Source organism: Portunus trituberculatus, chromosome 35 (genome assembly GCF_017591435.1).
Source record: "Portunus trituberculatus isolate SZX2019 chromosome 35, ASM1759143v1, whole genome shotgun sequence".
NCBI lineage: Eukaryota > Metazoa > Arthropoda > Malacostraca > Decapoda > Portunidae > Portunus > Portunus trituberculatus.
This window is the reverse complement of record NC_059289.1, coordinates 19,745,384-19,762,698: the sequence shown is the minus strand read 5'-3', so window position 1 is coordinate 19,762,698 and position 17,315 is coordinate 19,745,384. Positions and strand designations below refer to the sequence as shown.

At 37.2% G+C, this 17,315-nt stretch overlaps 1 protein-coding gene across 2 annotated transcripts in view; it reads right to left on the bottom strand.

Moving 5' to 3' along the window:
* LOC123513289 (collagen alpha-2(IV) chain-like) overlaps window positions 1-17,315 on the bottom strand; it is a 208,483-nt gene that overhangs the window by 41,279 nt on the left and 149,889 nt on the right. For both annotated transcript variants that reach the window (XM_045270367.1, XM_045270369.1), the window contains exons 9-14: window positions 16,685-16,849; window positions 14,653-14,845; window positions 7,226-7,320; window positions 2,135-2,321; window positions 513-706; window positions 161-365 (exon numbers count right to left, since the gene is read on the bottom strand). In XM_045270367.1, the coding sequence (XP_045126302.1) occupies window positions 161-365; window positions 513-706; window positions 2,135-2,321; window positions 7,226-7,320; window positions 14,653-14,845; window positions 16,685-16,849 (1,039 nt within the window). The remainder of the gene's footprint in view (window positions 1-160; window positions 366-512; window positions 707-2,134; window positions 2,322-7,225; window positions 7,321-14,652; window positions 14,846-16,684; window positions 16,850-17,315) is intronic.

The following is a 17,315-nucleotide window of genomic DNA, read 5'->3' as shown; positions in this document are numbered from 1 at the left end:
AGACGGGGCCACACGAGCATAAAGCCCAGGTCCTGTAAAACTACAACTAGGTAAATACAACTAGGTAAATACACACACACACACACACACACACACACACACACACACACACACACACACACACATGCCTATCTGCATGAGTACAACCCATTACCATTACCTTTATCTCCTTTGCGTCCAAGTAAACCATGAAGACCCTGAAGACCTTTACTTCCACTTAAACCTTTCTCTCCTTTCTGTCCAATTTCACCTCGCAAGCCTGGTCGACCTTTTTCACCTTTTTCACCTGGTGGTCCTGGGTAGGCCACAGCAGAATCACCTTTTTCTCCCTTGCTACCTAAATTGCCTGGCTGACCAGCTTCACCCTAGGAGAAATAATGAGAAACATGTTGGCAATATGCTAACATTATGATAATTAGTGTCATTTGAATATATCTTTCATTTCTTTACTCTCATCTTGTGATATTATCTCATTAATCAGTCTTAATCAACGCACCCTCTTGTCTCCTTACCTCCTTGCCAGGCAATCCTGGCACCCCGACCTGACCATCTTCACCTCTCTCGCCTGGGTAGCCAATAGGTCCTGGTGGACCACGTGCTCCTGAAATGCCTGGACTACCTTGAGGGCCTGGGAAACCCTTCACACCCTTCTCACACTCACCACACTCACAGTCTTGACCAGCATCACCTTTAGTTCCAGGGCGACCTATATCAAAATAAATACATAAATAAATAAACAAAAAGATGTAAACAAAGACAGCACAACGAGGTCATGACTTCTAAATGACGAAATGACTAAATCACTGTTACCTTCACACACTTGTCCCTCCATATACATTTATTACACTGTCGTCTATCTCAACAACTCCCCAACACCACCACTAACATTAGCATCAAGAACACCACCACTAGCACAGAGTAGGACAATTGGGTGTGGCCATTTAGGCGCGACCGTTTGGACGCCATGGAACAAATGGACTCGGCCATTTTGGAGCTGAAGTTTAGGCGCCATGGAACAATAGGGTTCGGGCATTTTGGTGCCATGGGGACATTTTACAGAAAATATTTTTCAAAATTCAGTATCAATCAAAGTAAGAAGTAAGAAGGAAACTAAAAAAAACTTTAATTAAAAGTGGAACTTTTAAGTTTCAAAACTAATCATTAAAACTAATAATTAGAAATAAGGTTAAAACTGTAAATTAAAAGTATAGCATTAGAAAGTTTTACAATTATCTTTGTCAGAAATAAAAAAAAAATAAAAAAATAAATAAATAAACTACTAAAGGTTGTTATGTACCTTTATTTAGTTAATTTGGTAATTGTGAGCAAGACTCCTCAAGTACTCAATAGCATACATGTTTTCAAATTTTGGAACAATTTCACGTATTCTTCTATATGCATCTCTATACTTTTCAGTTTTTGTGGTGGTGCATGGACAGCTTCTTTCATAATATGCATTTCTGCCTTTCTGTACTTTATGCAGACCATCAATTAATTTCCAAATAGTGGGATGTTGCATGCCAAGTCCGTATTTCAGTCGACAGTGGGCTACTTCAGTATTACTGTTTGTGCGGTCTTCCCCATTTAATGTTCTCTGATGGAGGCTACAAATCTGACAGTGAAATATGTGTATAACAGGTCTTAACTTATAACTTATGTATTTCAAGTTTGATCCACTAGACGTATCAATATAGGCAGCTTTACAAATAAAGGAAAGTTATTAGATGCCAAAATTTCCATCACAAAATAGACTTGTGCCAAAATGGCCACACCTAAATGTATCTTACCACACTAGCACACTGAAAACTTGAATGCTTTTGGAAAAAATATTAAGAGCTATTTCCTTAATCAACAAGAACAGCATATTGCAGGCTAACAAATTTGTTACTTACTCAATACATTGTTTTAGTATGTTCATATAACATTAATGAAAAAATGTATTATATTGCATTCTATTACATGTAAACAAATAGGTAGTTTTCATCCAAACATTCTGTAGTATAATTCATAATTCTGTGTTTGTGTTTATCCAAAGAGCTTTGGCTTGGCAAAAGTGTAATGAGTAATGCTTGTCGAACTTATGCAATTGTAAAATAATGGCAACAAACAAAATAAAACTGAAAAACATTTTCACCTGGTATGCCATCCTGGCCAGGGGTGCCTGGGACACCAGGCAAACCACGGTCACCAATTTCTCCAATGCCACCAGGGATGCCATCCTTACTGTCTCCAGGTATGCCTCTAGGTCCCATGAGTCCAGGGGGTCCAGAGATGCCATCCCTCCCAGGATTGCCTGGTGATCCTGGGGTTCCTGGTTCTCCCTATTCAAAGTTGGAAAGGACTTTACTTTTTTCTTATCTTAGAATTCAAGAATAAGGAAATGAAGAGGAAAATATCTATCTATCTATCTATATATCTATATATCTATCTATCTATCTATCTATCTATCTATCTATCTATATATATATATATATATATATATATATATATATATATATATATATATATATATATATATATATATATATATATATATATATATATATATATATATATATATATATATATATATATATATATATATATATATATATATATATATATATATATATATATATATATATATATATATATATATATATATATATATATATATATATATATATATATATATATATATATATATATATATATATATATATATATATATATATATATAGAGAGAGAGAGAGAGAGAGAGAGAGAGAGAGAGAGAGAGAGAGAGAGAGAGAGAGAGAGAGAGAGAGAGAGAGAGAGAGAGAGAGAGAGAGAGAGAGAGAGAGATATATTACTTTTTCCTTCTCTTAAAATTCAAGAATGAGAAAATGAAGAGGATAATATATATCTATATATCTATATCTATATCTATCTATCTTTCTATCTATCTATCTACCAATCTATCTACCTACCTACCTACCTACCTATTTATCTATCTATTTATCTACCTATCTATTTATCTATCTATTTATCTATCTATCTATCTATCTATCTATCTATCTTTATATATATATATGTATATATATATATATATATATATATATATATATATATATATATATATATATATATATATATATATATATATATTATCTGCATATGGTTCCTATTCCTTTTATAGCTGCCCAGCTATCGTGCCTCATGTTCTTCATCCATTTGTTCCATGCTTGTTTTTTTTGTCTTGCCAGTGAACATTTTTTTATTAAAATATTCTTCCTTTTCTTGCTCACTTTCCTTTCTTGGTACCAATAATATTTATCCCCTTTTTTTCAAATCTCAAAAAAAATTATCCAATTTATATCAATATCTTTTGTGTTGAAAAAGAAGTCCCATCTTGCATTCTCAAAAGATTTTCTTAATTTTTGCAATTTGCCTTGCTATAGTTAATACCAATATTTTTTTGTTTTGAAGTTTTAATTTTTATTTCTCTCTCCCTTCTTCAAGCTGAAATTTTGTTACTATGTAATCACTTTGGCTTAATGGATTTATGTATTTCAGGTTTTTATTATGTATACTTCCTTATAAAAGATACAACAAAGTCTCCAATGTTCATCGTTCCCATAGAATCTTGAGTTCTCTTTGATCCATTGTGTGAGGAGGTTATCCACACTAGAAGTTTGTTTTCCCATGATTCCTCTCCATCCATTATTGAACAATTCTCCCATGGCACTTCCTTGCAATTAAGTACTCCCATCATGAGTATGAGTTTTCTTCAATAATTTATTCATAATAATTTAGTATCGTATAGTTTTCTCTTGCAGGCTTGCTCTGTCCAGTCATTTGTTTTAGGAGGAACATAAGCTATTATTATACCCATATACTGAATATGCTTGGTTTGTCATTTACATACATATAACCAAACTGGAAACTTCACATCTTATCTCTTGCTAAAACAGTTTCTATGAACTTCAGTGCTAAGAGGCATCTCTGCCACTTTTTCTCATCCTCCTAACTGCTAACTCTGTACAAGGACTTCATCCATCATCCACACATGTATGGAGTACTCTTTGCATGTTTGGGAGGAGTTCCACCCATACAGTTTTATTAGACAGGGTGGAATCTAAAGCTTTTTGTCTTCTCAATTCCTTTCTTCTGACTGACTATCTTTAGCCTTTAACTCACTGCTGCAAAATTGCATATCTTGCTACCTCTATTTTCATGCCAACTGCTCTTCTGATCTTGCAAACTGCAATACTCCCCTACTTCTTTGACCTCGCTGCACAAGACTTTCATTCTTCCTCTCACCTCTATTCGGTCTAGCTCTCTAATGCAAGAATTAACCAGAACTCTCAGTCATTCATATGTTCCTCTAGTAAAATCTGAAACTCCCTGCCTGCTTCTGCATTTCCATCTTCCTGACTTGACCTCATTTAAGAGGAGATTGCAAGACATTTATACGTTCCTTTTAGTTAATTCTCTCAGACCTAACTCAAGGTCACAGATTACATCTGCCTTCTTCAATGTATCTCTATTTCTTCCTTCTCCTTGATTACCTTAACCACTTTTTTCTTAAGTCCCTGATCATTCAGTTTCACCTGCTCTTCATCTACACTTAACCCTGTGTTTATCTACTCCTCCATGCTAGGTACCATTGTAACTCATTTTGTTCATCTTCCTGTGTTACTTCATTGTTTGGTTCTGTAAAACCTCATTCTACATTAAATACTGATCTAAAACTCTTATTCATAAGTTCACTCACTTCCTCTTTTGTTTCATATATCCTATTTCCTTTAATTAACTTACTGATTGTGTCTCTGTTCATCATCTTTTCATTCATATAAGTACTCATAAAACAGCTTGGGTTCCTCTTAACATCACTTTACTACATCCACTTTAGATTTTCTCTACTCCTTATTCTAATGTATTCATTTCATGCCTCTTTATATTGCTTCCCATTGTCTCCATTTCATTGTTTCTTTAATTTTTTCCAAGCTACGTCCTTACTGTTCTTAGCTTTTGCACATTTAGCATTATTCCTCATGTGTTTGCTCTCCTTTACTCTGTATACAGGGGCATACCTTTTTACCTCTTCGTATCTTTCCAAGAATATCTTATACTTCTCTTGCAATGTCTTGCCCCCCATTTTTCCAATTAATACTACCAAAACATTTACTTAATCCTTTAAAGTTTATCTTGGCATGATGCAATCTTTCTTGTTTGTGACCCTCTTTGTGTTTCAGTATTTCCCAATCCTCCAATTCAATTTTCAAAACCACATGAACGCTTTTCCCTATTGGACTATGATATCTAAAGGTTGGACAAGGCTCTGTTTTTCTTATGAACATCAGGTCAAGCATGGATGATTTTTCTTCTCTGTATCTTGTGAAGTCCACTGTGTTGATGAGAGAGTCTGAGGACAGTCAGTTAGATGAGTTGATAAGACAAAACACTTTTGATTCCACCTTATCTAGAAGAATGGTATGAGTGAAACCACCATATATGTAGTGTATTCCAAACATAGTCAGATGATAATTGCTCCCTGTGAGGTCTAATAGCACCGGTTCAGGGGGTGCTGTAAACTTATCATTAAAGCCAGCTGTGACCTTACTGAACATTTCCCTTTGTGTTTCATAACACAAGAGGGCAGTCATCCTGCCCTCTAAAGACAACTCTTCAGCCTCACACAAAGCTACATGCATCTATCTACACATATATTCTTCATGCAAAATTCAAATTTGAAAAAAAATAAATAAATAAAATAAATAAATAAAATAAATAAATAAATAAAAATAAAAAATAAATAAATATATAGAATCCTATATCATCCTTGGAGTCCCCTTGCAAGTATATTTCTATATAACTTCTAAAGGAACCGGCACCTCAGTGGGCTTTTTTTTTAACTATTTTTTTGTCCTTGGCTGGTGTTTTTACTCTTGCATAAAAAAGGCCCCTATACACTGCAGCATTAGGGTGGGCTGAGGAAAAATAGCAAAGATGATTCAGAACATTTAACGTTATTGAAATTGCTTTAGGTCGACATGAGATATGTGATTTCCAGTTTAGATCATTAGTAAATACAGACCAATGATGTTCAATACAGAAGAAGGCAACAGTTGAATGTTAATGAAGAAGAGAGAATAGTTAGCTAGAAGGTTATGTCAAGTTGATAATTCAAGGTAGTGAATTTTTGAGGCACTGAAGCACCAGTCAGAAATTTCAGAGTTCCAAAGCCATGAGTTCTGTGACTTTCCTGTGTAAACTATTTAATTTATGAAGAGCTAAAAATGCAAGACAAGATATGGAAAACTGAAGAGTGGAATCACCAGTGCAAGAGTGGATAAGACAATAAATTTGGCTTCAATCATCAATGAATGATAGGATGAGAGTAGGTGACAAAACAGAGCCCTGAGGAACACCACAGTTAATACAGAAGAATAGTGACTTATCACTATAGCAGAGAGGCAACTTGAGATGAAGTTAAAAAGAGAATGATAGAGGCTGTAGGCGAGTACATAGTATGGAAATGCACAGCTTTGTGCTAGAATTTGTCAAATGCTTTTGATGTCTCAGGCAACAGCAGAAAAGTTTCACCAGAATCCATAAAAGGGAATGACCAAAACTCATTAAGGAAAGCCATAGGATCATCAGTAGAGTGACCACAATGGAACCCACATTAATAATAAGATATATGTAGGATTGTGAAGTGATACATGCTTAAGAATCTTCATGTTGAGGATAGATTTAAAAAATTCAGAAAGGTATGAAACTAAAGTAATATGATGTTTGAGTGATTAGAGTGGTTACCCATTTTACAAACAGAATGAGTATCAAAAAACTTTCAGCAAGAAGGAAAGGCTGATAAATAGAGTTGGTAAAGTTTGACTACACAAGATGCACACAAAGAGGCATAATTTGGAGAGTAATAGGACGGAATATGAATGCTGAATCAACAAATGTTAAGGGCTGGCTATACTGTTGTTCTCCTATAGAGGAATCAACTTGGTGATTTTTTTAATGTGTCCTCTTATGTCATGTAATTAATTTTACCATGACATGTATCCATCAATTTGATCTACTATAAATCACTCATAACTTTTTTTTCAATCTCTATTTTCACTTATGCAGACTGCAAAATAAATAGGCCCCATTCTTCATGAATTCATTATTTTCTGTTTTTTTAGCAAATCTACTTTTTTTTTTTTTTTTTTTTTTTTTTAAGGTGGAGAAATACTGTATCTTGTTAACTTACTGCAATGGAGAAGCACTTGTTTCCTTTTGGTCCTGGGCGGCCAGCTTCCCCACGCTCACCTGGCAGGCCTGGTGGTCCTTGTGGACCTGCATCACCTGCACCACAAAACATGCCTTTAATGACTCATTCATATATTCTAAACTTTAAAGCCAATTTTCTGAATCAGCTTTAAAAATTCAAATTTCTACAGTAATTCAAGTGGAACAATACATGGACAAATAGCAAGAAAGTCATACAGCCAAATGGGTTACATGGCTAGCAATGCATAAAGCTGTGGTATCCATAAAGTAATAATACAAAAAAAAAAATGAGACCAATAGAACTGACTTCAATATAAATATAATGAAAAAAGTGGAAAAATAATTTTTTGAAAAGTTGTATAGTGCATAGTATCACTTAATCATTCATATACTGATCTCCAACAACTGTTTTTAACCATCTAGTGACTGCAGTCTACATAATAGTCTAAGTGCTTGTGATGAAAAATCTCAAAAGCTTCTAAATTGTACTTTGCTAATTTAGAAAAGTAGGAAATTAATTAAACATTATGAAATAATGAAGGTTTACAAATACTGCAAATGTAAAGGTATAGTCATCTACAAAAATTATGGGTCTGGGGCATGTACTTTTCTATTTAACCCTCCATCCTTTCTTATCTTTGGTGGAATAACTCATTTTCAGGTAAAAGCTTCCGTATGGACAGGATCAACCAAAATGATCCAGAACTTTCAGTTGTGCACCTTATTTTCCTAACCTAAGTTGCTCAACTGTCACTTCCCTGCATCATGAGATTTGAAGATGCAAAGTCGAAAGTTTTGAAAGTTGAAACACTTAGAAAAATTTGGACTAAGCAAAGTCGCACTGCCAATTTTTTACAACTTTTGCTGCCACTCTGAACAGGAACAGAGACAACTTTTTTGAAAGATACTGCCACAGCTGGAGAAGGTGGGCCAGGAGGACATGGAGGAAGAGAAGGACAACCTGTAAATATTAAACTATTTTAACTAGAAAATAAAAAAAAAAAATAATTATGAGGGTACCTTGCTATAATGGACTTCGCAGTAACGGATTTCACTAATTAATGGATTAGTCAGTTACTGGCTAAATTTTTTGGGGAGCATAATGGCAAAAGAGCAGAAATGTAAGGATATACACTAAGTCCAAAAAACTTGGGCAGCCGAACTTAATTCCATCCTTACACATCTCCTGGCAGATAGTTTGCTCTACCTCACCAGTCACAGTCAAGATCACATTTCCAGGCAAAAGCCTTTTTAGGCCAGAGGCCTTCCCAAGGGAGGGGGACACCGAGGCACAGAACTCCCCAGTGAATAATAATATAACCATTATGGAAGACTTAAACCATAAGGAAGCCTGCAAGACCAAAGAAGATGGAGAAGAATAATAGGTAAATATGCTATTAACTTAGTTATGTTGAACACAGTGACCCAATACAATGAGGAAAAATGGATTTAAAGGGAATGAGGAAACATCAAGGTTAGACCTATTGTTACCAATAGTGGTTAGAATCAGTGTTTGTGAGTTAAAAGTATTTTGGTAGAGCGAGGAGACTAGGCTTGTAACCGTCAAGTTGACCTTGAAAGAGGATTAGTTGATCTCACTTAGGCCCCCCACCACCACGGTTCCCCCACCCCGCCGTCACCAAGTATTTTTATTTGTTTGTTAGCTACGTATAGTGTTCTTGTGAGTTAACAGATTGTAAGTTAGTATGGCGGTAGCAACTGAGGTATATCAGAGTGTGATTGAGTGCGTGAAAGAGAGTGTTGAGGTAGGATTGGGCGAGTTTGTTGTGTGTGAGATGTGTGGGCATGACAGGAAGGTTGTTGACTTTTCTGAGTGTATGGTGTGTAGGCTCAAGAGCGAGAATTTAGTTCTTTCTCTTGAGCACCGAGAATTGCGAGAGGAAATGAGAAAGCTAAGTGAGGGGAAAAGTGCGAACGAAGTTCTCATCTTTGAGTTGAAGGAGGAGGTTAAGAGGCTTGGGGAGGCAGTGGAAAAAATTAGGCAGGAGATCAGTGTTAGGCCGAAGGTTGGACCTTCTGAGGGCGACAGGGTGGCTTGGCCCTCTGTCGGGAAGAGCAGAGTGGGGAAGAGGGAGCAGGCGAGCCAGACTGGGAAAGATAGTAGTCAGGATGGGCAGAGATGGCAGGTTGCGAGGGGAAGGAAAGCAGAGGCAGTTAGGGAGGATAGGACTAAACCTGTTGAGTGTGAAAATAGGTTCGGTTTGTTGGAGGGGGAAGGGGAGAGTGAGAGTGGAGTGAATGAAGTGGTTGTGGTGAGTGAAAGGAGAGAGAAGGGGGTAGAGGAGAGGAGGAGGAGGGTTGTGCCTAGCACACCTCAGGTGTGTGTGGTGGGTGACTCTCAGGTTAGGTATTTAGATAGCACTTTCTGTGGGAAAGACAGGGATAGGAGGACGAACGTGTGTATGCCTGGTGCAGGTGTGAAGGCAGTGAGTGAGGAGGTGCAGAAGAGAGTTGGGGGGATGGAGAGGGAGGGTGTAGTAGTTTTGCACGTAGGTGGGAACGATGTCAGAGCAGGTGGGTCGGAGGAGTTAGTGGCAAGATTTCGGAAATGTTAGGCAAGATAAGGGAGAGTGGTAGGAGGTGTGTAGTGTCAGGAATCTTGCCTCGTGTGTATGTTAGCAGGGAATGGTTGTCTAGAGCCATTGGTGTGAATGATCGGGTAAAAGGGATGTGTAAGGATGTGGGTGTCAGCTTTGTGGATGTATGGGATAGGTTCTATGGGCGAAGGATTTGTATGCTAGGGATGGTGTGCATCTGAGTAGGAAGGGTGTGGATGTGCTGAGTGGATGTCTGGAGGGGAGTTGGGATGGAGTGTAGGGGTGAGGTAGCAAATGCATTCCAGAAGAAAGATGTTAGACATAAATTAGATAGGATAAACAGAGATAGTGAAAAGATTAGGAAAGATTTCCAGGTGCAAATAGGAGAGAATAAGATTAGGATTCCAAATAAGGAGACAGCATCTAGGAAGGTAGCAGGACTTAAATGTTTTTATGTAAATGCCAGGAGTCTTAGGAACAAGAAGGACGAGTTATCTAGTTATATAGTTGAGGAGGACTTAGATGTTGTATGTGTCACAGAGGCATGGGTAAATGAGGAAAAGTTTAGGAAAATAGGAAAGAATATGAAGTAGATGGATACATTATGTATTTACACCAGAGAATTGGTAGGATAGGAGGAGGAGTAGTTATTTATGTAAAAAAATCCTTCATTTCCAGTCAGGTTAATGGTATTAAGGTAGATAACAGAGTAGAGTCCTTATGGCTGGATGTTAGAGTAAACAAAAGTAAGGTTATTAGAGTAGGAGCTTTTATAGACCACCTAACCAGTCAGCAGATGTAGACAACCTTATGGTAGATGAGATAAATAGGGGTGTACTAGTCAGACAATTATCTTAGGGATTTTAATCTTAAGTCAGTAAACTGGGAGAGGATGGTAGGAGATGCTAGTGAAAATAAGTTTATGGAAAGTTTTCAGGATAACTATTTAGTGCAGATGGTAGATAAACCTACTAGGGGAGGAAGGTTTTAGACATAGTACTAACAAATATTGAGCATTGTTTAAAGGAAGTTGAGGTAGGAGAGACTTTAGCAAACAGTGACCATCATATAATTAGATTTATCATTAATTCCAGTAGGGATAATGAATAAGACTAGAGTCCCAAACTATCAGAAAGGCAATTATGGTAGGTTACGTCAGTTATTAGGAGAGGTAAACTGGGAAGATAGTTTTGGAAATAAAACTGCACAGGAGATGTGGGATATTTTTAAGGTTGTAGTAAAGGGTATAGTGATGCAGTGTATCCCTTACAAAGATATAAGGCAGAGAAACAGGAAGCCATTATGGTGGACTCATGAGATAGGTAGCCAGATCAGAGAGAAGAAGAGGGCATATAGAGAGTTGCAGAAAAGTGGGGAAGATGTAGATTTGATTAGGTACAGACAGGTCAGGGATGATTTGAGTAAGGTTATAAAAAAGTAAAAGGCAGGCAGAGATAAAACTAGCTAGAGCTGGGAGTAAAGATCCCAAAAAATTATATAGTTATTACAAGGTCAGTGATAAAAGAAATAAGGATAGGATTGGACCACTCAGAAAAGATGGTGTAGTAGTGGATCAAAATGAAGACATAGTAGAATTATTGAATGAACAATTTTCTTCAGTATTTACTAGGGAAAGAATAGGAAATCCTGTTACAAACAGTGCGACGAGTAGTTTAAGAGCTTTAGAAAATATTGATATAAAACCGGGAATTATTAGGAAATTTATTCTTGAACTAGACGATAGGAAAGCTAGTGGTCCTGATGAGCTACATGCCAGAGTACTTAGGGAGGGTGTAGACAGTATTTCTGAAGCACTTAAGTTAATCTTTGAAAGATCACTTAGGTTTGCTGAGATACCTCAGGACTGGAAGTTAGCTAATGTTACTCCAATATTTAAAAAGGTAGGAAGGATGATGCGAATAATTATAGACCGATCAGTTTAACTAGTATAGTATGTAAGATACTAGAGAAAATCATTAAGGGTAGTATTTGGGAGCATTTAAATGAGAATAGATTAATTAGAGATACCCAACATGGCTTTAGATCAGGGAGGTCCTGTCTTACAAATTTGCTCGATATCTTAGAATATATTACCAAGGAGTTAGATGATGGAAATAGCATAGATGTTATATATCTAGATTTTAGCAAGGCGTTTGATAAGGTACCGCATAGGAGGCTAGTGTACAAATTGAGACTACATGGGATAGGGGTAGGTTAGTTGATTGGATTAGTGAATGGCTTTCTGATAGGAAACAGAGAGTAGTATTAAATGGGGCAATGTCTGAGTGGAAGGAAGTGGTTAGTGGGGTACCCCAAGGATCAGTGCTAGGACCTCTTCTTTTCTTGGTGTACATTAACGATTTAGATATAGGAATTAGTAGCAAAGTATCAAAGTTTGCAGATGATACTAAGATAGCATGTGCAGTACAGGGTGAAAAGGACAATTACAGAATACAACGAGACCTGGACAGGCTGATAGCATGGGCAGACAGGTGGCAGATGGAGTTTAATTCTAAAAGTGTCAGGTTATGCATTTAGGTAAAGACAACACAAACTTTAGCTATGAGATGGAGGGATGTTGGCTAGAGGCAGTAGAGGAAAGGATTTAGGAGTAGTGATAGACAGGACTATGAAATTTTCAAAGCAATGTTTAGAAGCAAGAAATAGGGCAAATAGGATCCTGGGTTTTATAAATAGAAATGTTAGTTATAAAAGTAAGGAAGTGGTGCATAGCTTATATAATTCCTATGTTAGGCCCCATTTAGAGTATTGCATACAGGCCTGGTCACCCCATTATAGGCAGGATATCAACATGTTAGAAGCAGTTCAGAGAAGAGCAACTAGGATGATACCAGCATTAAAGCGCCTGGAGTATAGAGATAGATTAAAGGAATTAAACATGTTTTCATTTGAGAGGAGATGTATAAGAGGGGATATGATAGAGTTATTTAAAATGTTCTCAGATACAAACTACATAGATGTGAGATCTTTCTTTACCTTAGAGGAGGGAAGTAGGACTAGAAATCATGGCAGGAAGATTAGAAAGCAAGGCTGCAGGTTAGATATAAGAAAATATTTCTTTAGTCATAGGGTGGTAGACTTCTGGAATGCATTGCCAGAGAGGGTTGTAAATAGCACTAGTTTGACAATGTTTAAAAACAGATTAGATAAGCACTTAAATTTATTAGATTTATAATTATGTATAGCGCTGCATGATAGTTTTTATAAGAAATTTACTATAGTTAAACAAGACATGATCCCCATGTATGGGGATCACAGATTGTAGAGGAATTCACTGCAGGACTTAGCCCTGTTAATGGGCCAAATATTTAGAATTAGTATATAATGTACTGTGTACTTGTAAGTGTATCTTTAAGTACTGATGACGAGGTCGCTGTGCGACTGATACAGGATAACCTAGATGTGCCCTGGTGGCCCTTTGTTATCCTATTATTTATGTTATGTATGTTATGTTACCAAGGAACTTTACATCATATAAAATATATTGGTCAATTTACAGTTTCACCCAACAATAGTGGGACCACATTTGCTCTTTTTCCACTCCCTTGGTACCTTCCCTTCCATTGGAGAGCTGTTGATCACATCCCAAATTTGTTCCACCAGTTCTTTACATTCTCTCAAGTGTTCATCCTGACACTATCTGGCCCCATTGCCTTTCTTACATCTACTTTTTTAGTAATTCTCTAATTTTCTGTTTTTGGACTACAATGTTTCTGTGTGACATGGTTGCTTGGCTCTAAGGACTCTCCCTTTTCATTAAATACTGATTTAAAGCTCTCATTTACAAATTCATTAATTTCTTCCACTGTTTCTTATGTCCTATTTTCCTTAATTAGCTTAGTAGTGGTCTCTGTTATTTTTCCATTTATATACTTATAATAAAGCTTTGGTTCCTCCTCACATCTCCTCAATATATCCCTCTCAAAACTTCTCTCTTCCTCTCTTATTATTCTAATATATTTGTTCTGTGCCTCTTTACACTTCTTCCAGTTTACTTAATTTTGCTGCTTTTTAATTCTTTTCCAAACTGCATCCTTACACTTTCTAGCTTTTGCACATATAGCATTATACCACGTGTGTTTACTCTCTTTTACTCTGTATTCGGGAACATCTCTCTCATTGGGAGGTGGTGGTTTAGTGGATAAGGTGGTGAGCATGGGATCGGGCAGACGTTCACGTGTAGGTTCAAATCCCACCACATACTGCCTTGAAACTATGCCATTTGTTAGGTGATTTAAAATGACCTACATACCACCATGATACCCAGGTTCTAGGTGGTTACACCAAAGATGTGCTTGGGTGGTGATATAGGCCCTAATATGGGTACCACTATAAATAAAATTTCCTGTGCCACTAATGAGTGGAAGCTGAACATTGCTTCCTATACAAATTCTTCAAGTGTACCTATAGGCACTATAGGCCATAGAGAGAGAGAGAGAGAGAGAGAGAGAGAGAGAGAGAGAGAGAGAGAGAGAGAGAGAGAGAGAGAGAGAGAGAGAGAGAGAGAGAGAGAGAGAGAGAGAGAGAGAGAGAGAAAAATTTCACATTTCTCTTGAACTGTTTTACCTTGCATATTTTCCTCCCAATCAATACTACCAAAGTAATTTCTTAACCCTTCAAAATTTGTCTTGGCATGATTCAATCTTTTTTTATATCCTTCATTATGTCTCAAAGAAGATTGAAAAATGGTCAACTTTTCTTCTCAATAATTCAATACACAATTACATAAATCATAAAACATAAAACATAAATCAATAAAGTTATTTGTCACATGCAACACCATAACCATTAATAAGCCTCCTGTTGCAGTGTTTGAGCATGTACCCACCTGGTCGTCCACTGACACCCTTGTCTCCCTTCTGGCCAGGAGAACCCTCTCTACCAGGATTTCCAGGTTGGCCAGGACCACCCGGCACACCTGGAGATCCACGGCGACCTGGCTGCCCGTCTATTCCATCGTTGCCTCGAGGGCCTGGCAAGCCAGTCAAGCCCTTAGGACCAGGTGGACCTTGTGGGCCACCCTACAATAAAACACTAAGTATTAAACGATGAAACAAATCCTGATCTGCTTTCCCATTTTTCCTCTTACATAAAACAAAGTATGAATGGTTAGTAAAACCTTTTTTATGAATGATAATTTATTTCTTAAATATTAGACTTCAAACTTATTGGACTAGTGTTGTTAGGCACCATTACAGGGGATCCTCGCAATTCAATGGGGTTAGGGCGGGTTTTTATCGGTTGAATCGGTGTTTATTCGAATCGTGAAGCAATTTTTCCCTAAACATCACTATAACCTCTCAAAAATACTAACTTAGACTAAATCAGTACTATTAAAGGCTTCATTTATATCTAACTTTTTTTTTATTAAACACATTAGGGTGCTGTACAGTACATTTTTGGAAATAAAAACACTTGCAGTGGTCTTGCGGTACTTGTCTCTGTTCTTCCAAATTGTTGATACTGTTGACCTATTTTGCGCTGAAACGACAGTGTGAGCTTTACTTGCCTCACACTTTCTTATAAGCTCAAGCTTATCTTTGAAAGGCAGGAAATTGTGCTTCTTAGGGCTGGGGCTGGAGGTGGCTTTGGCTTTATGCAGCCTGGTCAAAGCAGCGTAGAGGCAGGAGTTGGAACAGCAGAGTGTGGCCTGCCTGGACGCCGGCTGGAGCGAGAGTGACGCAGATTAAGCGATGCACACAAGGTAGCGTCGGTTTAAGGTCGATTCACATCAGTGCCTTTTCCGCTCAGTGCTTCACTGTTAGTGAAAAAAAATATCGTTGCTTTGAACCGAAGCATTTACACACGTCCTGGCAGGCTGGCGGCGAATTTGGGGTGGCGGCGGATTTGACTGGGTGGGAGGCACACGAGATATGAATGTAGAATTGGCAAGTCAGTTGGTTGAACCTTGAGGATTGTGTATTAATTAACTGAGTTCAAATTGGTGATAATTTGAACTGCAAACGGTTGAATCATGAGGATCCCCTGTACTTTATACAATATCCAACCATTCCACTAATTCACGGTTTACACCACTTGCACAGATGCTCATATCACATCTATTGTAAAGACCTTCATTGTTCTCACTCTCTATCTTATCTATACCTATGCTTCTCTCAGATAATTCATTTCCATAGTACACGCTCAATTGTTATGCACAATTTCAAGACCAGGGACCATATCATTAAACACTTTGAGAGCTAAAAGTTGCCCTAAAAGTTGCTCCAAATTGGTAGAAACACTCTCAAACTTGTGAATTTGGTCCTAGAGGTACTTTTAAAGTGGGCAAAAGATAAAAAGTGCCTCAGAAGGTCTTTTTACATGAGTTAAGAATGAAAATGGTTTTGTCAGGAAAATAGTTAAAAATGCCATGCACTTTTGCCATCTGGCAAAAAATATCTCTATCTCCAAAGACTTTACTTCTTCATCTTTTTCTCCTTTGTTCCATCTTGATGGCACCACTGTTGTCTCATGTCTCTAAAGCTGAACTCTTCTCTCACACCTTTGCTAACAACTCCACCTTGGATGATTCTGGGCTTGTTCCTCCCTCTCCTTCTCCCTCTGACTATTTAATGTTTTTAATTAAAGTTCTTTGTAATAATATTTTCCATACTCTTGCTGGCCTAAACCCTTAAAAGGCTTATGGACCTGATGGGGTCCCTCCTATTGTTCTCAAACTTACTTAAACTAACTCATCTCCATTCTCTCTCTTCTACCTAACACCTTCTTTCTAAAGCAGGCATATTTCCCATGAGAGGTTTCCAAAAAACTTACACATACTTTTATAATTAGATAAAAAGAAGATTTAAGCTCACTCAAATATCTTTAGAGAATATAATTTAACCACAAATGATACTTACCTTGGAAGGTCCTGGAGGACCTTGGTTTCCTTTCTCACCATCTCTGCCAGGATATCCTGCTTCACCTTTGTCTCCTTTGAGACCTGGCAAGCCATCAAGACCAGCTGGTCCCAGGTCACCCTTGTAACCATTGGGGCCAGGTGGACCAGGAAATCCTTCACGTCCCTGGATAGTTTAATTCAGTTATGTACTGTATCTAAATGAAGTCTGAGAATATTACTAAAGAATAATGTAATTTACTTATTTATGTGTGGCACATACGGAAACTTAGAATAATGGATAAAACCATGAAGTTAGACACTAAACTTGTGACTAAAGGGTTAAACAGAATAATGACTGTGAAAGTGAACATGGAGTTTGGTCTTTTTTAGGCAAGACAATTGATTTATAAATACTGTGAAACTTTTCTAAGACGACATCTTGTTAAGAAAAACTGAGTCACAGTTTGTAAGTTGATTCAAAGAAACTTATATACTATATGAAGAAAAGAAAACTGAAGTCAACATCATGAAACATCATCATGGTATCCTGCAAGGAATACACTATATTAGATTTTGGAAACAAGCTCAGGTGGAAAAAATGCATTCAAAGGTAGAGCTGTAATTGTGGAGAAAGGTACTTAAGGAAATGG